General features: G+C 42.1%; 1 protein-coding gene across 2 annotated transcripts in view; it reads right to left on the reverse strand.

Annotated features, from left to right (window-relative positions):
- TNC (tenascin C) overlaps window positions 1–23,746 on the reverse strand; it is a 192,593-nt gene that overhangs the window by 88,158 nt on the left and 80,689 nt on the right. The window contains exons 7-11 of one of the 2 annotated variants that reach the window (XM_073600686.1): window positions 19,223–19,486; window positions 13,950–14,135; window positions 13,009–13,098; window positions 11,118–11,381; window positions 3,143–3,415 (exon numbers count right to left, since the gene is read on the reverse strand). In XM_073600686.1, coding sequence (XP_073456787.1) covers window positions 3,143–3,415; window positions 11,118–11,381; window positions 13,009–13,098; window positions 13,950–14,135; window positions 19,223–19,486 — 1,077 coding nt within the window. The remainder of the gene's footprint in view (window positions 1–3,142; window positions 3,416–11,117; window positions 11,382–13,008; window positions 13,099–13,949; window positions 14,136–19,222; window positions 19,487–23,746) is intronic. The other variant, XM_073600687.1, reaches the window with a different exon arrangement.

The following is a 23,746-nucleotide window of genomic DNA, read 5'->3' on the forward strand; positions in this document are numbered from 1 at the left end:
TATTTTTTTTATATATTTCATTTTTATTTTCATATTTATTTTTATTTTCATATTTAATTTATTTTATTTTTTATTTTATTCATTTTATTTTATTATTTATTATATTTTTTATTTTTATTTTTCCACCCACCATGACTGACATAGCTATCATGCATTTTTTCATTCTAGGTAGTATTTTATAGCGCATTATTTGGCTTACCATAAATACTGGCAACCTGGTTTATGTACTCAGGGGTGGCTTGTATGCGTCCTGCCGACACACGACCCCAGAATACCTCAGCTCCCGTTTTGGACATTTTTTCTGGACCCTGGTATCATACCCGAACGTACTGATTTACATGTAAGTACTTAGGGTGGGCTCTCCCGCCCCCCCTTCAGTATAACTACTCACACTTAGACTAATCGCACTTTATCATTTTTTCTAGACGTCCCTAGGCTATCGCCCCTGATGAGTGTCTTTCACACGAAACGCGTCGGGCATTATGGGACGCAGATATTATGTCTACAATATATTTTCACCCCAGAACAACTTTATCTGTACCATGTTTTTACTGTTTACATCCTTATTCCCGGTGCAAGTGCTGCTGCAACACCATATGTATACTATGAGTTTTTCTGTCTTGTCTGTATGATTTATCAATTGTGACCACCATTTGGCACCAAATGGGTATATATTTTATGTACTCCTGATGTCTGTATTACGTTCGCACATACATATGTGCTTGTGAATACTTTATGGAATGATATTTATTATAATGTCTTTTATAGATGTGGTTAATGTTTTTGATATGATTGTGCATTTCATGACGATCAATAAATATGTATTTTCATCCAGTCATTTCCACGGTGTCCATGACCTCATCTTAAAGTCCCAACTTTCCCCATTTTAGTCTCGAATTTAGGGATGGAGGCACACCACATATGTGCCTCATCTAAAGTCCCAAATCCCCCCCCCTCTGCACCTCATTGGTTGAGACAGCAGTGGGAGCCATTGTCAATCACAGCTAGTGACCCAATGAGGAGAGAGTGAGGGATGGGGCCGAGCCGCCGCTCTATGTGCCTTGCTTGATGCATAGAGCAGGGATTGGGAGCGAGCACGCATCCGTTCCCTTCTTAGCAAGCTGCTTGCTATTGGGGGCACTGGTCAAGGGGGAGGAGCACTGGTGAGGTACCCAAGAAGAAGAGGAGCAGGTAAGTATAACATGTTTTTTTTTTTAAAAAGCCAGATCTTTAATACCACTTTAACAGTACTTCTAGTTGCAAGCTTACAGTGCTAAAGTTGGCCATACATGGAGTGAATTTCATCCAGCTTCTGACAAACTGTCCATAATTTGCTTGGTGGGTGGCCCATTTGGCCGCCTCTCAATTGTCATCCCTTAATTGAAAATTGAAGGATCCAGGCGGAAAATTGTTGGCCGAATTGTGCCTGCATTCAATCAGAGGTAGGCACTGTTTGGGTATTTTGACAGCTGGCAGGGCCAGAGATTCCTCTATCCAGGAAAAATATTTGTGTATGGCCAGCTTAAGCCACTGCTTTGTAATTAGGAGCAACGTGGTCAAACAGACATCTGTGTTCCATCAGTTGGCTATTGGGCCGCATATCAGGTCTGTTCATGTTTTCCGTAGACCTAATAGGAAGCCCAACAGCCAGTGGTGGCTCATCCATTAGGGTCGCATCCATGTCCCCCATCCATGCATCTGGCCCCCTAGTCTACATGCAGGGCACCAGATGCATGGATTTCAATTGAAGGGGGGGGGGGTTTAAGCACGTGATTAGAGCCAGAGGCTCTAACAGACTTCAAAAAATGGTCAGCTCGGAGGACAGAGCACTACGCCCTGTTGTGTGACAATAGAGAATGAATATTCGCTGTTATCACACTGATTCTCATCTTGGCCAGTCAGGAAGCGGGTCCTGAGACCCATTTCCCAATTGGCCGAAAGGAGAAGCAATCCTATTGGTCTTAGAGGAAGGAGGAGATGCACGGCCAGAGGAGATGCAGGAAAAGCCCGACCCACCAGCTGCCACTGTGTCCATGAGGGGAAGCCCGGTCCACCAGCCAACACTGTATTCCATGAGGGGAAGTCTGACCCACCAGCCGCCACTGCTTCCAGCATTCCCCGGCTCAGACAAGGGAGATCTAAGTGTCATCAGGTAAGGCAAGAAGGCCTTCTGCCTTCCTGTCCGTTCTTCTCCCGCAGGAGGGTTGGGGGGGGGTGTTGCTGGTGTTCCCGGTGTTCCCTGCCTTCATGTTCATATCCTGCAGGGGGGGTTTGGGTGGCGTTGCTTTGCCCCCCCCCCAAATTATTGAGCACCAGCCGCTACTGCCAACAGCCAACTGAAAGAGTGCACATGGCAGGATGACTATGCTGCTGCTAATGGAGAGTCAGCGGCTTAATGTTGTTAACCCTTCAACACGATCTCCAGATAGGAAACTTTGCAACAAATCCCTAAAAAATTTAAGAAACCTGTATACAGTGAGACATGATGCCAAACATACTCAAAAACTGATTTTGGATCTACATATACTTTAGGCCCTTCCTGCCCAATCCCAGCATCTTTTTACCTGGGCTATTATTCTCAGAGGGTGTGCCAGATTACATGAACACTGTGATTGGCTGTCACAGCGGTCACATGATTGTGATTATACCTTACATATACTGTAGAATGTGTTGACTAACCTTGGAATTATCTTTAACAATTTCATGTAGGGTCTCATAACTGTTTACATGCATTGATATTATAGTATTTTCCTTTTTTCTACGTCCATCTTAAGAGATTTAAGACTTGGTCATAATTTTTGTTTAATGGACCTTTTCCGCTTACGAAACTTTGGACTTTTGACATTGGGTGGACTTGTTTCTATTCCTATTACGAAAAGAGCAAAGCGTGCAAGCAAGCAAGCAGATCCCTCAACCAGCTAATCAGCTCCCATAAACGATTCCGTGAAGAGATCGATTTTTGATGTGCTCATTCTCATCATTTCAGCCCAGTGAAGTGAACTAAAAGCCAACGTGACGCGAAAAAAGCTACAATCTAAAAAAGCCAGTGAGGATGCAGGTGACGAGCTAGGTGAATAGCTTGGTGGAGAAGTGACCCCCCCCCCCCCCCAAGGTGATTGTGAAGCATTCCAGCATTTGGTACCTGTAACAGCTTCTCCAAAGAGAGGCACGGTGTCAAGTCCCCGAATCACCCCATGTAATGTGATGTTATATTTTGTGGCCGGCTTCAGGCCCGGCACTTCCAGAGAGCGAAGTTCTCCAGGAACCACAATGGTTTGTGGTTCTTCTCCATCCTTTAATTCCTGAACCCGAATCACAAATTTCTCATAGTTGTTGTCTGGCGCTATCCACGTGAGTTTGAAAGAGTCCCAGCCCACTTGGCTCACTACCAAGTCGCCCAGCTCATGCGGAATTTCTGAATACGAGAATAAGTTGTTAATATTTTACGGTACTTTTTGGACTTGGTCACACATTATGAAGACAGCTTTGCATTCGCTTAACAGTAAATGAATGAATAATGTTAATGCTTAAAAAAGAAAATTGGACATCAAAAGAAATTTAGAGATATTTAGTGCAATTATCGAAACCTAGAGAGGGATTAAAGATTGAGTATATTAATAAATGATAATTCTAAGCTGCAAAAAAAACCAACAAATTATTGTGTATTTTCACAGAATAACATAATATTGGTGTATCACAGTGTTCTTCAACTCCATTAAACTTAATTAAAGTACAACTAAACCCTCACCATATAAATTTTGCAAATGTTGGTCTCCACATTCATGAACAAAATCATTACCATACCTAAGTACCTAAGTGATGGGAACCTACTTTTGGACATGGCTTAGCAGTAAAGTACAGAAGAACACCCTGTGGCCGCACACGCCGGTGTCGAACAGGATCTAGTCACACTGTAGGGGGTGGGGCAAAGGCTGTCCAATGACCTGACACGATCAATGTTGAATGTTTTGGCACGTACGCCAGTATTTCTGGGGGAGTGTACATAGAAGTGCGACAACGATGCTGCTCCACACCATGCAGGCAAAAGTCTGCAGTGTCACCCTACTATCAGAACCGGGGTGGGAGGGTTAATGAAAGATGTTATGGTCATTGTAGAAGAATCAAGATGGAGAGTGACAAAAACCAAATGATGGTCCTGACAAAATCCAGTGAGTTGATATCTTCCAGTACGCTTTGCCTTTGCTGGCCGTTATAGGTTACGTTGCTCTCAGCTATTTTTGTGAACTATGGAAGGAAGAGGAGAGGAGAGAAGAGAAGAGAAGAGAAGAGAAGAGAAGAGAAGAGAAGAGAAGAGAGAAGAGAAGAGAAGAGAAAAGAAGAGAAGAGAAGAGAAGAGAAGAGAAGAGAAGAGAAGAGAAGAGAAGAGAAGAGAAGAGAAGAGAGAAGAGAAGAGAAGAGAAGAGAGAAGAGAAGAGAGGAGAGGAGAGGAGAGGAGAGGAGAGGAGAAGAGAAGAGAAGAGAAGAGAAGAGAAGAGAAGAGAAGAGAAGAGAAGAGAAGAGAAGAGAAGAGGGTGTTCTGTCATCCCAAAACACTTCCGGTCCTCTGGTGACAATGCTACTCTTCCAGAGATCCAGTACAGTAATGCCACGTACACACGATTGGATTTTCCGACGGGAAATGTTGGATATGAGCCTGTTGGCGGTAAGTCCGACCGTGTGTATGCTCCATCGGACATTTGTTGTTGGACTTTCCGCCAACAAATGTTGGCTAGCATGCTCTCAAATTTTCCGCCAACAAATGTGTGTTGTCGAACTTTCCGATCGTGTGCACACAAGTCCGTCGGACAAAAGTCCAAAGTACAAACATGCATGCTTGGAATCAAGGACGAGCCGGAAGCGCTCGATCTTGTAAAACTAGCGATCGTCATGGAGATATCACGTACGTATTGTACGTCACTATGTTGGTAATTGTTGGCCATGTGTATGTCCGTGTTTATGCAAGACAAGTTGGAGCCAACACCCTTCAAACAAAATTCCACGGTTTTGTTGTCGGAAAGTCCGATCGTGTGTACGAGGCTTTAGTGTTGTCACCCTAAGGCAGGAGGTGTGTTACTGGCTGGATCTCCAGGTGGAAACAACGAAAAGAAAGCCTGAACAAAAAAAAAGACACAGCAACTAGAGATGAGCTTGGGTTTTGGTCCAAAACCTGGAAGTTAATTGTCTTCACTACCCAGGGCAAGGATGAAAAACTGTGCCCCTCTCCCGTTGCTAATGCCTGACATAGAATGGGTGTACTGCCCCGTGACCATTCTTTTGCTCCATCTGGAGTGTAAAACTGAACAAGTGTGGCTTGTTTTTTTTATTAGTTGGAAGGTATTTGTACATGCACAGTATTTTTTTTTTTTTGTCAGCTGTGGGTGAATAGGGTGGTGGAAAGTGGGCATGTCGGAGCCCTAGCTGTCACAGTAGATATGAAGCCACTGACTGCTGGTTGCCAGCCATTGATCTGGAGCATGCATTAGGCAAATGTTATTGACCTAATATGGCCATGTGGCCATATTAAGGTCAATGACATCATTAGCATCCCTGCTCTTTTGTTGACAGGAATCTCCAGTCTGCAGTTCTTAGGCCAAGGAATGACGACCAGTGCCCACCCCTTGTCCCAGCACTGGTTGTCATTGCTTGGCCAATGAACTGCAGACTGGAGATTCCTGTCAACAAAAGAGCAGGGATGCTATTGATGTCATTGACCTTAATATGGCCACATGGCCATATTAGGTCAATAACATTTTGCCTAATAAGGCCATGTGCCCATACTAGGTTGATGATGTCACAATGTCCTTTGATGATGATGATCTCCTTTGTGTACATCAGCTATGAAGGATCCTCCTTCCACAGTTTTTTGGACCAGTTATTTTGGGCTTGGACAGGATCCAAGCCATAAACTCAAGCTCACCACCACTAAGGACTGGTAAGCTGCATAACTGGTCCAGTTTTTGGACCAGTTATTTTGGGCTTGGACAGGATCCAAGCCATAAACTCAAGCTCACCACCACTAAGGACTGGTAAGCTGCATAACTGGTCCAGTTTTTGGACCAGTTATTTTGGGCTTGGACAGGATCCAAGCCATAAACTCAAGCTCATCACTACTAAGGACTGGTAAGCTGCATAACTGGTCCAGTTTTTTGGACCAGTTGTTTTGGGTTTGGACAGGATCCAAGCCATAAACTCAAGCTTATCACCACTAAGGACTGGTAAGCTGCAATGCACCACGTTTTGATCTTGTGTTTAGATACAACCATTCTTTTTATCATTTTCTTTTGGATAACTATGTGTCCTAATTAAATGTACATTTGAACCTCAACTGCAAATACCATGCTTGCTTTATCCATAAAACTAGTTTTGAGAACCATGGACAAAAACAGTTGTGCCAAAGGTTCTATCATTTTCTGCTGGCAATGGTAAGCCCCTATGTCCAATTAAAAAGGGGGGAAAAAAAGTAACATAGGAAACAGGAAAATACTACACAGGATCATAAGAACCAACAAAGTTGAATTCATAACGGGTTTGTTCTTATTGCCGGTTCCTTTGCCTGACACCTATATTAACTTGTGAATAAATTGCTCCATGCTTTTGTGAATACATTTCCCTGCTTAGTGAATGGCAGCATTGTAGTAAATCCGCTCAAGCTAGCATTTCCCATGCCAGAATAAAATTTAAGATGGTCTTTCCTCTAAAACAAAGGCCTGCTTCAGACTTCAACTTGTTAAGATTGTCTTTTAAATCTTAATCACTTTTTTTTTTTCCACTTTACTGCACATGGGTTCTCTTAGGACGGGAGACCCTCAGGGCCTATTCCAGGACAAATGGAGGATCGGCTCTGTTTGATTTGGATAGGCGGTATTTGTCTCACTTGATGAATGCATGTAAACCAGATGAAAGAGATGAAACCCGCTAAAAGCTCCTTAGCGCTCCCAGAATTTCCTTGTGTTCAGCCATTGAGAAAGCTGTCAAGTGATTCCCCAGACTGTACTAAATAACATTGTTGCTGCTTATATTGATTTCATTGACAATGGCGCGGTGCTTTTAAGCGGATTATATGTGCTCGGGGAAAATATATTACGGGCGCCATTTTTTTTTTTTAAGCTAGCAATTGACAGCAAAGGCGTACTACTTCTATTTTATAGAGTCTTGGTAACTCTTTTGATGTGGTTTTATAATATATGAGGTGCTTAAAGCTGAACTCCAAGCGTACAGCTAAATTCTCAGCTTTGTATTTCAAGTTCCTCCACCCCAAACTCGCTCATCCATGTCTTTATGGACCTTGCTTTGTGCACTGGTGCGCAGTCATGTTGGAACAGGAAGGGACCATCCCCAAACTGTTCCCACAAAGTTGCGAGCATGAAATTGTCCAAAATGTCTTGCTTCGCATTGAACCCTACAGACTAAGACTGGGATGCCATTAACGTTTGTGTAAAGGCAGGCGTCCCAATACTATGGTCCTTGCTTTGTGCACTGGTCCAAATCATTTGGTGGAGGGGGGATTTTGGTGTGGGGGTGTTTTTCAGGGTTTGGGCTTGGCCCCTTAGTTCCGGTGAAGGGAACTCTTAAGGCGTCAGCATACCAAGACATTTTGGACAATTTCATGCTCCCAACTTTGTGGGAACAGTTTGGGGACGGCCCCTTCCTGTTTCAACATGACTGCCCACCAGTGCACAAAGCAAGGTCCATAAAGACATGGATGAGCGAGTTTGGGGTGGAGGAACTTGACTGGCCTGCACAGAGTCCCGACCTCTACCCGATAGAACACCTTTGAGATGAATTAGAGCGGAGACTACGAAGCCAGGCCTTCTCATCCAACATCAGTGCCTGACTTCACAAATGCGCTTTTGGAAGAATGGTCAAACATTCCCATAGACACACTCCTAAACCTTGTGGACAGCCTTCCCAGAAGAGTTGAAGCTGTTATAGCTGCAAAGGTTGTGCCAACTCAATATTGAACTCTACAGACTAAGACTGGGATGCCATTGTAAAGTTCTGCATAAACTGTTGGCGCTATATAAATTGTGTATAATAATAATAATTAAAGTTGATGTGCGTGTAAAGGCAGGCGTCCCAATACTTTTGGTAATATATTGTACCATGGTACCAGTGCAGAGACAAGCTCGTTCAGTGCCCAGGGCAAGGATGCGGAACTGTGCCCACCACCGCTGCTGCTAATGCATGCCATAGAGTAGGTGTACCTCTCTATGTCCATTCCTAGTCCCCTTGTTCCAGCTGCCAATGGTTAGCATGGAGTGTGCACTGCACATGCCTGACCAATTGCTTACTTTCTAGCAGCTAGAAGGAAGTTTCCTATGCATAGTGTGAAGCATAAAGCTGTGGCCCACTGGATGCTAGCCACTGTCCTGGAGCATGTGGTGAGGGGGCACCCATTCCCCCCCGGTGCGCCCAGGGCATTTTCCACTCCTTGTCCTGGCCCTGCATTGTAAATGAAAACATTCTGGATTATTTGATGATTGGTTACTGAGACATCCCTTATGTATACTAATATCAAAAGATTAGAACAACCTGCCGAAAGCGCCCATAAATATTTCAAGCCATAAATGAGTTTCTGTTGATCATTTATTTACATTGTGGATATGGGCTTTTGACAGGTTGTTTTATTGACTTTGATGAGTGTCGGACAGAGAGTTGTACTTAGAACCTGGAGCTCCCCATGAAACCTCACCACTTGTACCTAGACCTCCTCATAGTACACTATAGTTACATAGTTAGTCTGGTTGAAAAAAGACACAAGTCCATCTAGTTCAACCAACACCTGTATGGTGTTTTATGCGGTGGTCAAGGTACAGGTGCTGGGGCTTTATGCGGAGGTCCAGCTACAGGTGCAATGGTACCATGCAGAGGTCCAGGTTCTAAGTGCAACTCTCTGCACGACACCCATTGAAGTCAATAGAACAACCTGCAAAAGAACCCATATCCACAATGGAAATAAATAATCAACCTAAACACATATTATGAGCCATAAATGAGTGTCGTGCGGAGAGGTGCACTTAGAACCTGGAGCTCCGCATGGTACCCCAGCATCTGTACCTGGACCTCCGCATAAAGCCCCAGCACCTGTAGCTTGACCTCCGCATAAAACAGCACCTGTACCTGGACATCTGCATGGTATAGGTTCTGGGGTACCATGCGGATGGCCTAGGTACAGGTGCTGGGGTTTCATGTGGAGGTACAGGTTCTAAGTGCACCTCTCTGCATGACACTTACTGTAATTGTAAATATAGCCCATAATATTTGTTTATGAGCTCTCTTGGCAGGTTGTTCTATTAAGTCAATATCAGTATACTGTACATGAGGGATGTCCCAGTTGAAGCCTTTCTGCCTGGACTTTCTGCCTTGGTACTAGACTAGGATTCTCATTTAACCCTCTGGATTAGGTGTAAACTTTTCTGGTTGTTCTTGACCTGCACTTGACCAACCTCTGTTCTTTAATTTGAATATTCTGTTGACTTGCCTAGCTGTGCCCTTGTTGCCCTGGTGGAGTCTTCTGGTCTTCACCAGAATTGACCATCTGAATTAAGTGTAAGTTTTTCTGGTTGTTCTTGACCTGCACTTGACCAACCTCTGTTCTCTCATTTGACTATTCTCTTGACTTGCCTAGCCTGTGCCTTTGTTGACCTTGTGGAGTCTTCAGGTCTTCACAGATTTAACCTTCTGGATTAGGTGTAAGTTTTTCTGGTTGTTCTTGAACTGCACTTAACCAACCTCTATTCTCTCATTTGACTTTTTTGTTGACTTGCCTAGCTGTGCCCTTCTTGCCCTGGTGGATTCTTCTGGTCTTCATCAACCAAGGTATAATATCTGTTGCACTCAGTGTATCTCATCCCAATAACAAAAATGTCATATACTGTATACTGCAGATTACCAGTTTTTTAAGATATGGTGGCTTCATTGATTTTTTTTTCCAGGCTTTTTTCTTTATTTTCACCTGCATATCCTGCCAGTAACACAACCCCTGCTTAATCAAGTCCAATTTGCTTTTTTATTCTTTTATCATGTTGTAGCCCTAAGAAAGGGGGGATTTGTGTGACCCCTCCTCCCTCAAAGCAAGTTGGTTTTTGCACTCAATATATATTTGGAATAAAGTCCCACTTTTTGGAGTCCAATATTTCAGTGCGGCGCTTCGATTCCTAGACTCAAACATTGGATTCACATCCAGACGTGACAGTTCCTCAGTGTATGGAAGCAGCCAACATTTACTTTGTTGCCCCATTGGGTCATCATTAGTATCTGGACGTGATAAAAATCTATTTGCAAAGACGAAAGCTCTATCCATTCAAGGTTCCATCACCATCAATTCACCACTTCAAGCAACCCACTAGGGTGACAACTAATACCAGTTGTTCTGTATCTATGGAGAAACATGGGCAATCTACATCCCTAACAAAGCATTCATTATTTGATATGATAATTATAGCGTCAATCTCCCAGTTTGATTATGTTTTTTCAGGCTAGTGCCTCAAGAGTTGCGAAGTATATGGAAACTAGAGGTCATTAATCCCTCAGTGATGATTCTACCAGGCGACTTCCTAGAATCTTAAAAAGGTCAAGTCTTTTGGAGTCTGCATAAAAGATCAGTTCTCTAAGGAACCCTTAACTGCTCTACTGCTTGGGGGAAGTAAAAAACTATAAAAACGTACATTTCCTCTCTTCGCTTTTAAAATCCTCTTAAATGTGTTTAACAGTCATGCAAAAAAAAAAAAACAGAGAATTTTTAACAAGAGCAACGACACATTAAAGAACCAAGAAGACTCTAGTATCTGCAAAAAATAATCCAGATTAAAAGCTAAAATGGAGATAAAGGAGAAGCTTATTATTCTTTTGTAAGCAGAAGTGCCAGATGACACATTGGCGGGTCTTGTAAAGGCTGTAAAAGAAATTCTGTGGGTTGGAAATTCAAATTAGATGAATATTTGTAACATTAATTTTTTGATACACATGACATTTTTCTTGAGGAACAAACACGATGAATCAAGGCCTTAAAGAATATCAGAGCTACCCAACCTCTCGTACATTTGGTTTCTGATCCTTAGTCAGTATGCCGATATGTCAACTAAGATCTCGAAATTCTTTGAAATAGCTTCACTTACCGGTACGTCCAACCACAGTTGCTGGTTTGCTCTTATGCCGCCCTTTCTCAGCAGTCAGGGAAATGCTGTATTCTTTACCAGGTTCGAGTCCAGTCAACACATAGGAATCCGCATCTTTTAGAACCTGAATTTCGCTCTCCCTGCCACCAACCAGGGTATACAAGAGTCGGTAATGATCAATTTTGGCCACTGGTTTTATCCAACGCACGTTTATGGTTGTTTCTGTGGCACTGGCGATCTCCAGGTTTTTGGGAGCATCCAAGTCTGAAATAAACCGTTCCATCTGTTAGGATCCATATTTGTTACATAGTTACTTAGTTAGCCAGGTTGCAAAAAGTCCATTGAGTTTAACCAATTGGAAACAGATCATGGCTTCGTAAATTGATGTGTTTTAACAGTGCATGGCTTGGAACCATGGCATGTATGACAACTGTGTCTATTTACTAAACACAACCGCACATTTTGGTAAATCTCCAAAACCAGTATATGCAAGGTGGAGGGTCTGTAAAGTGCCCATCTACCCAAACTTTTATTTTTTATTTTTAACAATGTAGTAAAGGGTTAGAACTCTGAAGAACTTCTGCAGATGTAAAGCCCGAGGGGACTTGAGAAAGTGAAGGACCCCAAAAACATGTCACTTGGCATCCCAGACCCAGAAGTAGATGTTGAGTTTGGTTCTATAAGTACAAGAATGCTGCTGTTCTCCAGTCTCCAGCTGGTCCTCTGTTTCTCAGGGGCTTTACATCTGCACAGGTGCTTCAGAAGCCCAATTTTGTGTTATCGTTTCTACAGTTTTTGTTTTCGCTACCTTTTACATTATTGTCGCCAAGCCAGGTTGGACTTATATTTGGTATGGTTAACCCGGGCTTCCTCAACTAGGGTTTCCCTAGAGCACATGTTTTAAACACAAGGCCGTGGGTCAAATCTGGCCTACCAGGCCATTTTATGTGGCCCTTGCACCTGTCCTGTGGCGGTGGCACCCCCTTCGCCTCTGCCCCCACCTTGTCTCAGCGGTCAGCAGCAGAGAGGAGGACAAAACCCACCCACCAGATCCTGCTCTTCTGTGTGCAGCTGCAGCACCCTATGGTCTCAGCATTCAGCAGACTCCGGCAGATGACTCAGCCCTCCTCTGGTCCTCCTCCAGACCCTGAACTTTCTACTTCCCACAGCTTCTTCCCAGCAGCAGCACTAGTTAAGGGGGGTGCACTGTGATGTAAGGGATGGTGGGGGACTCTTGACTTCTGATGTCAGGGAGAGTGGGTTGCTCTTGACATTTAGTTTTACAGATACAACCAATTTTTTGAGGGCAACCATAAAGCTGATGCGGCCAGCAATCAAATTGAGTTTGACACCCTTGCTCTAGAGGTTGTCAGGGGTTCCTTGATCAAGGAGCAATTTCTGCCACTTCGATAAGTTGGCACCGAAACCAATGATATTTTTAGCTATATGTAAGAGGGGGATTATCCCCACATTCTTCTCCCTGACCATCACTTTAATGTACAGTGAGCTGTACATGCAGTTTTTTTAGCAGGGGTTCCCTGAGCCCAGAACATTATTTCAAGGGTTCCTCCATATTAAAAAGGTTGGGAAAGGCTGGGTAAACCCTCCATGTGCAAGTTTCTTGAATTAGGACGTGGCTAAATGCATCTTTATGACTCTAGGACTTTGATACCTGAAGGCCTTGTATGATGTTTGGTGCACATTTGAACCACAATTTTTAATTTGGAGATGGTTAGAGCCCCTGGCAACTTCTCAAATATAGTGATTAGATAGAAGCCACTGGGTATTGTGGGGGCAGAGAGAGGATGTATGCAGAGGAGAACACAGTGGCTTGGAGGCTCATGTGTCATATGGAACTGTCAAGGGCTTTCCAGTCTTGTTTTTGTCTTACCAGTTGCTGCATTTATTGTGGCCGGAGAGCTTTCTCGGTCTTGTTTAACTGCAGTCAGTCCAATGCCATATTCAGTTCCGGGCCTTAGACCTAGGAGAGATTTACAGTTATGTGTTATTTAAGCATGGTTGGTTCTAATGCATCTGTGCTTCAAACATATCGAAATCCAAGAAACAAAAAATTTAATATATTGCAGCATACCAGTCTTTAGATATGGTGGATACATTATGCTTTTCAGCCTTCTTTCCTTTATTTTAACCTTGTAATTCTCTCAATATCACACTTTCTCTCCCTGGGTGGCTATGCTAACTTATCCCACTGTATTTATGGAGGGAGCCATGGTTGTCACCCAGGCTGGATTTCCATTACATATCATGGAGGAGGGAAGATTGTTAGTTTACAGTAGAAAGATAACATTGTTTGTGCTCTCACAGAATATGACAAAGACATAGCTTTGAATGTGGGCGGCACAGTGGTGTAGTGGTAGCACTCTCGCCTAGCAGTAAGAAGGGTCACTGGTTCAAATCCCAACCACGACACTACCTGCTTGGAGCTTGCATGTTCTCCCTGTGCCTGCGTGGGTTTCCTCCGGGTACTCCGGTTTCCTCCCACACTCCAAAGACATGCTGCTAGGTTAATTGGATCCTGTCTAAATTGTCCCTAGTATGTATGAATGTGAGTTAGGGACCTTAGATTGTAAGCTCCTTGAGGGTAGGGACTAATGTGAATGTACAATGTATATGTAAAGCGCTGCGTAAATTGACAGCGCTATATAAGTACCTGAAATAAATAAATAATAAATGTTTTCTTAGCTCGATAGAAAATGAAAACGAACGTGGCCACCACATCTAGGGACTGGTTGGCTTCCAAATGTAATTTTTGTGTGCCTGGGTTCTCTTTGAAGCTGATTCACAAACAAATACATTGTTTAAAAAACTGACCTGTAAGTGTAGCCTTGGTAGTAGCTTGACTACTCCTAGGCACAGTTATTTCTTCATGATCACCTCCTGAGAGTGGGGCAAACTTAATCCTGTAGAAGTCAACTTTGGCCTGGGTGTTCTTCCATTCGAGAGTGATGGTGCTGTCGGTCTGGGCAACCTTCTTCAGGTTCTTTGGAGCATCCAGATCTTTAAAATAACCATTACCATAATTAATACATAATTCATATTACCTTTTGTAAGGCTTCTTCACAGACCTACGTTAAAAGGTCATGATAATCCAAAAAAAAGAGGATGTGAGGAGCCAAACTGGAGTTTTTTTATCTGGTAATCAGGGAGCAGTTGTTGAGCTTGATGACTGAACCTCAGCAATTCTACCACAAAGTGGGGGCCTCCACAAAGACGATCTATGGCCTCTAATGAGAGACCCAAAGGAAACAGGCAAAAAGAGTACCAGTTGGTAATATTAAGAGCCCAAAAGGAAGATGTGAGGAGCTGGATTGAAATTATTTTATCTGTTAACCAAGGAGCGGTTGTTGAGCTTGATGACTGAACCTCGTCAGTTCTACCACAAAGTTGGGTCCTTCAGAAAGATTATCAGTGGCCTCTACTGAGAGACCCAAAGGAAATAGGCAAAAAAGAGTGGCAGTTGGTCATTTTAAGAGCCCATCATCTTGTACTATGGATAGAAATTCGACAACAGGAAGATACTGCTTGCAACCTTATTACATGATAACCCCAAAAAGATGGGTGTGAGGAGCTGGACTAGAATTTTTCATCTGTTAGTCAGGGAACATTTGTTGACCTTGATGACTGAACCTGAGCAGCTCTATCACAAAATAGGCCTCACAAAAAAAGATTTGTGGCCTCAACTGAGAAATCTAAGGGAAATAGACAAAAAGAGCACCAGTAGGTCATCTTCGGAGCCGATCATCACGTAACGTTGATAAAATTGTGACAGTGGGAAGAAATAAGGTAGCCTTGCCACCTTACATCTTCCTGTTGTCTTAATTATTTTTAACAATAAATGATGATGGGCTCTTAAGATGACCAGCTGGCTCTCTTTTTGCCTATTTCCCCAAGTAAAAGGGTAACAATACTACATGCAAGGGGCAAAGCACAAATTACTAAGTTTGCAATGCAGACCACACACTGTACTGCACAAGAAGGCAATGTATGGAGGAATGCATGATCTGACTAATGACCTCGCCACCTTATATCTTCCTGCTGTCTCAATTTTATCAACAATACATGAAGATGGGATCTTAAGATAACCAGATGGTTCTCTTTTTGTGCCTTTCCCCAAATTAAATGGGCAAAGCACAAGTTCACTAAGTTTGCAATGAAGACCACACACTTTATGTCACACAAAGGCAGTGTATTAAGGCGTGTATCATCTGATTAATGGATCCAAGGATTAAGAGAATTTGCCTTAACTCAAAACGATATTAGGGGCACATCGTTGCCACCTCAATGCCTGAAAAGTCCACACCACTGTGCCTCAACCACGTGCATTGCACATGGTTGCAGGGTAGTTTCAGCATGGCCACATTTACTTGACGGTGGTGGCAGGCCGGGACAACGGATAGGCAGGAGGAGTGGCTGCCCTGGGCACTGTGGTATCATGTGAGGTGGTGTTGGTGGAGGGGCACCATGAGGAAATTGAAGGGAGAGGTGATTTGTGTTGGAAGGAGGAATTTGGGGGGGGGGGGGGGGGGCAGGGGGTAAGAATTGTTCTAGGAGGGGAAATTTGGGTGTGTGTGCTAGGAGTGGTGACTCAGAGGGGTTTGTGTTGGGAGGGGGATGGGAGAAGAATATTTGTGCTAGGAGGATCGATTTGGGGAGTTTGTGCTAGATGAGGTGATAAGGTAGAGGGGGGGAGGGGATTTGTGTTAGGAGGAGAAATTTTATTTTGGGGGCTTTTTATGCTAGTACGGATGATTGCAGGGAGTTTGTGGTAGAAGGGAGGATGGGGAGATATTTGTGCTAAGAGAGGAATTTGGAGTAAGGGAGAAAGAATATGTACTGGGGGGGGGGGGGGGAGACGCAGTATGGCATGTTTGCCCTGGGCCCAGCCATAAGGGTGTAGGAAAGAAAATTGCTTGATTCCCCCATTGACACAGTCAGTCAAAACTATTTTGTTTTCCCAGTGCGGGGGGTGCGGGTGGAAGCCATCCCTGCTGGCAGAACACAGTGATTATTGCTAGTGGCTATAGCCGCTGGCAATAATCGCATGTACAATCCAACATGCTTGTTGCACCCAAGTCATACAACTTGGGTGCCAGCATTCTCAGTTTTTCTTAGTTTTGCTTATCTACAAGACTAACTATTGTCTTGTCAGGTACGTCTTGACCTTGTGAACGGCCATTAAGAGTAAAGTCCTGAGACTAGAAGCCAATCTGATGCAAATAGTACTAACTGTGTAACCTTTCCAATGTATAAACAGAAGGAGTTCGTATTCAGATTGCCATTTGTCAATTTTCACGGCTGTTTGCCATGACATTCACGTGTATAGAGTGCTCAGTGTGAAGTAAATATAATCAGCTTAGATTCTTGCTTTAGCCCTTAGCGTTTCCATTAACCGACTTCTATTATGTAGGAAGCCTGGTGACCTTGTAGTGTCAATCCCTACTGTTTTACGAGTATGTTTGCTATGTACTGTATGTTTTTGTAGTTCTTATGTGATGTGGTTGTAAAAGCTGATGTAAAGAAAAAAAATAAATTATTTTGGAACATTTTTATCAAATGTTCTTCTATATAAAGTATATATATGTACAGAAGTAATCACCGCACTCCAAACATCTTGCTCAATCTCTTGTAACAATTTATTGCCAGGTCCATGGGAGGGTACGTACACACCAATGTCCTGGGTAATAAATTGCTACAAGAGATTTAGCAAGATATTTGGAGTGTAGTGACTTTTATATGATTAGAAACAGAATGGAGGCTCGGCACCCAACGGAAGACATGACACGGGCATCTCACCTATACACTATATTACCAAAAGTATTGGGAGGCCTTTACACCTACATGAACTTTAATGGCATCCCAGTCTTAGTCCTTAGGGTTCAATATTGAGTTGGCCCACCCTTTGCAGCTATAACAGCTTCAACTTTTCTGGGAAGGCTGTCCACAAGGTTTAGGAGTGTGTCTATAGGAATATTTGACCATTCTTCCAGAAGCACATTTGTGAGGTCAGGCACTGATATTGGAAAGAAGGCCTGGCTTGCAGTCTCCGCTCTAATTCATCCTAAAGGTGTGCTATTGGGTTGAGGTCAGGACAGTCAAGTTCCTCCACCCCAAATTCGCTCATCCATGTCTTTATGGACCTTGCTTTGTGCACTGGTACGCAGTCATGTTGGAACAGGATGGGTCCATCTCCAAACTGTTCCCACAAATTTGGGTGCATGAAATTGTCCAAAATGTCTTGGTATGCTGACGCCTTAAGAGTTCCCTTCACTGGAACTAATGGGCCAAGCCCAACCCCTGAAAAGAGACCCCACATCATAATCCCAGAGTCCTGACCACAACCCGATAGAACACATTTGAGATGAATTACAGTGGAGACTGTGAGTAAGGCCTTTTTTTCCAGCATCAGTGCCTGACCTCACAAATGCTCTTCTGGAAGAATGGTCAAACATTCCCATAAACACACTCCTAAACCTTGTGGACAGCCTTCCCAGAAGAGTTGAAGCAGTTATAGCTGCAAAGGGTGGGCCAACTATAGTCCTATGGACTAATACAGATTTTATTAGCTTACATAGGTTGTTGAAATGTCACATGTTGGTACAGTAACTCTTCCTCTATAGTAATTTTAATTGCAGGTCACTAATGGCAAAATATTGCTCTACTCAATGGTGCCATCTCCATAAACATTCTAAAGCCTTCTGTGGATGTCCAACAGCCTGCACCTCTCCTGTGCTGTCATTGAGTTCTTGACGAAGAAGTGGCACATGTTGTCCTCTGCAGAAAGCTACAGGATGTTCATGGAGATGGCACCATTAGGAAGGTAGATACCTTCTCCATGGGAGACACCATTATAGGTAAATAAAGTATTCCAAGCAGATACAATGTGCCATTTGAGTACCATTACGAAGGATGGACATAGGTTGTCCGACATCCACAGAACGCTACAGACGACACAAGTGAGAAGGTTATTACTTTCTCAATGGGAAATACCATTGCTGGTAAATAATGGATTCCAAGACAAAGCAACGTGCCATCATTGAGTTCTTGAGGAAGGAGGGGTACAGTCTGTCCGACATCCACAGCAGGCTACAGAATGTTTAGGGAGATTACACCATTGACAAGTCACCAACGACAAGACATTGCTCTTCGCAATGGTGTCATCTCCATAAACATTCTGTAGCATTCTGTGGATGTTGGACAGACTGCACCCCTCCTTCCTCAAGAACTCAATGATGGCACATTGCTTCTGCTTGGAATCCATTATTTGCCTCCAATGAGAAAAAAGAAGTGTTTCTATAGAGAAAGAGTTACCCAACCAACATGTGAAATTTGAACAACCTATGTAAAGTGTACAGGACACTGTGAATGTGTCCTAAATGGCAGGTATATTTCCCAGGTATTTGAGCCATGGTCCCTTTAAGTGGGGCGGTTTTGGAGACATTGCTTGGTAATCAGGGGTTCTCACCCATGTAGGGTGAGGTGTTCTGGGGGAAGTTTGGCAAAAGCGAGGACTGATTTCCAGTACTCTCTGGATTGATAAGTCTGTATTAGGGGAACCAGACCTTTACAGGTTCAAAGAGTTTTGGGTGGGAAGAACCTGACAATCAGAACTCTGGTCCCAAAGGGGTTAGGACCCCAGGCAAGGGAGGCTTGAAAGGCAATAGGGTCACCTGTGTCATATATATATATATTACACAATGTTTGCAGAATTTTTCTCATCACAAGTATGATCTGCAGTAGAATTCTGCACTTTTTGGAGTTTTTTTTAAAAGAAGTTTTTAAAAATTAAAATTAATTTAATAATTAATTAATTTAATAAAATTATTTTTTAAACTATTTAATAAATGTAATATAAATTATACAAAAATAATATCAATTTATTAAAAATAATGAATAAATGATGTATTCATTTAATATGAATTATTTTTAAAAAATAATAGTAATATAATAAGTATAATTAATAAATTATTTAATACATTTAATCAATTAAATAACAAAAAATATAATACTTTAATTAAAAACTATATTAGGGGAAAAAAAACCACAAGCTTTCAATAAAATCTAACATAAAATGTTTTTACTGGTACCTGTTGTAAATGTCTCTGAGACAGGGGAACTTTCCATTTCTCCACGTCGTGATATTAATATAACTTCATACTCGGTGTCGGGTCGTAGATCATTCATGGCAAACTGAGTTTCATCTTCAGAAAGTTCTATGGTGGTTCTGGGCTCGTTTTCTGTTCCGTAGGTGAGAGAAACTCCATCGATTGATGCCTGGGGTTTCATCCATGTTATCAGTGCTGAAGTGTCAGTAACATCCTTCACATCTACTTCACTGGGGGCGTCCAATCCTGGAACACAATGAGGTCTTTTTATGGATCGTTTAATGGCATTAATGTCATTAAGAACCATTAGGAACCATTGTACAAGTAACTGAGAAATGAGGTTGGTAAACTTTGCATTGTTGTTCATTTTCCTTTTCAAGTTTTGTATGGAAATTTGGCCAACTGGAGGACTTCAAGGTCTCGAAACTAGGTTTAGCCAAAATTTTAAAATTTCAGCTGAATTTCACCATTTTGACAAAATGTATTGGAGTCAACAAGGAAAGCAAAAATATTATTATTTTTTTTTACAAGTGCAATGGGCTTAAAGTATATCTAAAGGCAAAACTTTGTTTTTTTTTGTTTTTGGATAGAGTGATGAGGGATTAGAACCCCCGCCAGGCTCTTATTGCTGTCTGTAGGGAGATTCACCCTCTTTATTTATCCTGTTGACCAGAGCAGGAATAGAAGGGAGGTTCCCTCACTTTGGAAGGATTTCCTCCCACTTCCTGTATCGAGTACGGGACAGGAAGTGAAGGATAATCTCGCCCAGTGAGGCAAAGATGGCATGGGGTTATAATTGTCCCTTCTTCTATTAACACGGCAAAAAATGTCTTTAGTCCTACTGTAAAATTGCCATTGAGGGTTAGAGGAGCTCAACTACTCTTGGCCTAATTTAGGGGCAAAATAAGGGGTAATTTTTTTAGAGCAAGAGCAAGTCAAAGATAAAGTTAGTTTATGAAACCCTGAGGAGCAATTGAACCTCTTGCCACCCATGTAACGCATATGTGCGGCAGCAAAGAGGTCAGGGCTTTAATGCCCACACACCGGGTGGCCAAGGTTTCTGAGCTGAGAGTGCCTTCACTGGCCACTCCCAACACAGTGACCAAGTTGTCAAAGACAGCTCCTGGTCTCTCATAATGATCCTCCTGGCTCCCGATCATGTGACCGCTGTGGTCACATCACAGCCAATCACAGTACTCACGCGATCAGGCAGACCTTCCATCATCCAAAGGATGCAAAAAAAGAAAAAAGTTGAATACTAACATTCAAAAAATGGCAAATGATGCATAGAGGATTGATTTACTAAAGGCAAATAGTCTGTTCACTTTGCAAAGGAAGTTGCGCTTTGCAAGGGAAGTTTTCCCAGAGCTTAGCAAATGAGGAAAAGTTTTACTTTGCAAGCAATACCCAACCATGTGCAAGGAAAGGAAAAGAACAGCGTTTTTGCTTGCGATTGGATGGTGGAAGTCACCAGTTCTTCACCTCTGGGGCAAACTCCCCAGTGAACTATCTATCTATCTATCTATCTATCTATCTATCTATCTATCTATCTATCTATCTATCTATCTATCTATCTATCTATCTATCTATCTGTCTATCTATACACTCTATATTACCAAAAGTATTGGGAATCCTGTGCCACCCATTTCATTCTCTCTGACTTTTGGGCTGTGACTTCCAGGGTGTCTAGCCTTGGCCTGGTTTAAGTTATGATATATACTGTATGGTCCAGCAGGAAATTACATGACCATTAATATACACTACATTACCAACAGTATTGGGAAGTCTGCCTTTACACGAACGTTAAGGGCATCCCAGTCTTAGTCCGTAGAGTTCTATACGAAGCAAGACATTTTGGACAATTTGATGATCCCAACTTTGTGGGAACAGTTTTGGGATGGCCCAGTGCACAAAGCAAGGTCCATAAAGATATGGATGAGCGAGTTTGGGGGTGGAGGAGCTTAATTGGCCTGACCTCAACCTGATAGAACACCTTTGGGATGAATTAGAGCGGAGACTGCGAGCCAGGTCTTCTCGACCAACATCAGTGGCTGACCTCACAATTGGGCTTCTGGAAGAATGTTCAAACATTCCCATAGACACACTCCTAAACCTTGTGGACAGCCTTGACAGAAGAGTTGAAGCTGTTATAGCTGCAAAGGGTGGGCCAACTTAATATAGAACCCTACGGACTAAGACTGGAATGCCATTAAAGGTCATGTGCGTGTAAAGGCAGGTGACCCAGTACTTTTGGTAATATATTGTACCATGGTACCAGTGCCGAGACAAGTTCATTCAGTTCCCAGGGCAAGGATGTGGAACTGTGCCCACCACCGCCGCTGCTAATGCATGCCATAGATTAGGTTTACCTCTCTATGCCTATTCTCTGTCCCCTTGTTCCAGCTGCCAGTGGTTAATTTTATTATTCTTGCTGTTATTATTATTATTACTTTATCATATATTATTATATATTGTATTGTCTATTTTTAGATAGTCAATGTATTCTTGTAGCACGCCCTTTTATAGTTAAAAAAAAATGCACTGTAAAGTTTGGGAGGTCTACGTATGCTGTTTATTGGCCCAGGACCCAGACTACAGATTACATCATGTGGTTAAACAATGGCCGGTCTACTGCTTGCTCTACAGAATGAGTCGAACATTTACATGTCTCGCACCCACATCCCCATCTCACAAGATGCTTCTTTCAGAAGCCGGGGTGGGAGAAAAAGCCACATATCTTTCCGATGGCCTTGCTTGCGTCTTCCTAAATGTCAAAAATGAAAGCAAAACCGGCCTTCCAACAAAAAGGAGCTTCAGTGCAAAAATTCCAATCTTTCAGTTTCCGAAGACATAAACAATCATCAGAAATTAACTACTTGCCATCCAACGTACTTATTAAAATGTTCTGACAGCAAATGGTTATACCAGCCTGGATTACGGCTGGTGCAGCCTTTTACAGTGCTATGGGAGATCTAGGAATGAATGTTCCTCCATCTCCTCTGTGGGTACACTGTTTACCATGGTCCCGGGCAACCTAGAGGAACGAGGAACTGGAGAGCCAAGGAGCCACCATGGCTGTGGGGTTCGTAGGCCATGGTGGCTCCTTGGCTCTCAAGTTCCTCATTCCTCTACGGAGCCCGGGACCATGGTAAACAGTTTACCCACAGAGGAGATGGAGGAACATTCATTCTTTGATCTCCTTTGTGACAAATTAACCCAGAAGCGATGATTTCATCATTTCTGGTTTCAGCACTATCATTCCCTGCCTGTTACAGCCAAAGAAGCAGCTAACCAAGCATGATCTGTATTTGGTTAGCTGCTTTTGAGGGCAGGGGAGACATCAGGGGTCTAATAGACCCCATGATGTCTCCATAACAAGTACCTGTTACCTGCCCATAGCTATGACAAGGGGGCTTGTTTGCCCACTTGTGAAAGCAATAAAGTTAAAAGGAAAGAAGTGTAAAAAAATATAAATTTAAATAAAAAAAAAAAATGTAAAAGCACACCTCCGTAACCAAGCAAATGCAAATACGTAGGTCCAGTACGCATATGTATACACACATAAGGTATTTAATAGGGTCATTATTACTACAAAAAAAAAAAAATAATAATAATGTAAAAATTAAAAAAATGCCCTGGAAAGCAGATGGTTAGTCTGAACAAAAGGCTAATAATAATTAAAAAAAAAAGGGATAATGATGATATAATAAAAAATAAAAAAATGCCCAGGACAGCAAGTGCTTAATATTCTGAACAAAGCCTGTAGAAATAGGGGCCAAACTGCACTATATAAGAAAATATTTTTATAAAAAATATATCAATACCCTTTCATGGCCCTCAACAAAAAAAATAAAAATAAAATAATAATAATAATAATAATAATATAAAAATTTTTTAAAAATGTCCCGGAAAGCAGATGGTTAGTCTGAACAAAAGGCTAATAATAGTAAATATATTTTAAAATTGCCCTGGAGAGCAGATGAATAATCTGAACAAAGGCTGATACTACTACTACTATTATTACTACTAAAAAAAGAAAAGGGATAATAATGATATAATAAAAAAATAAAAAAATGCCCAGGACAGCAAGTGCTTAATAATCTGAACAAAGCATGTATACACACATAAGGTATTTAATAGGGTCATTATTACTACAAAAAAATAATAATAATAATAATATAAAAATTTTAAAAATGCCACGGAAATCAGATGGTTAATCTGAACAAAGGGCTAATAATATTTCAAAATTTCCCCGGAGAGCAGATGCTTAATCTGAACAAAGGCTGATACTTCTACTACCACTACTACTATTATTACTACAAAAAAAAAGTAATAATAATAATATAATAAAAAAAAAGAAATTGCCCAGGACAGCTAGTGCTCAATAATCTGAACAAAGCCTGTAGAAATAGGGGCCAAACTGCTCTCCCAAACTATATAACAAAATATTTTATTTTTATGAATAAATATATCAAAACCCTTTCATGACCTCCACCAAAAAAAAAA

This window comes from Aquarana catesbeiana, linkage group LG09, assembly GCF_042186555.1.
Source record: "Aquarana catesbeiana isolate 2022-GZ linkage group LG09, ASM4218655v1, whole genome shotgun sequence".
Taxonomy (NCBI): Eukaryota; Metazoa; Chordata; class Amphibia; order Anura; family Ranidae; genus Aquarana; species Aquarana catesbeiana.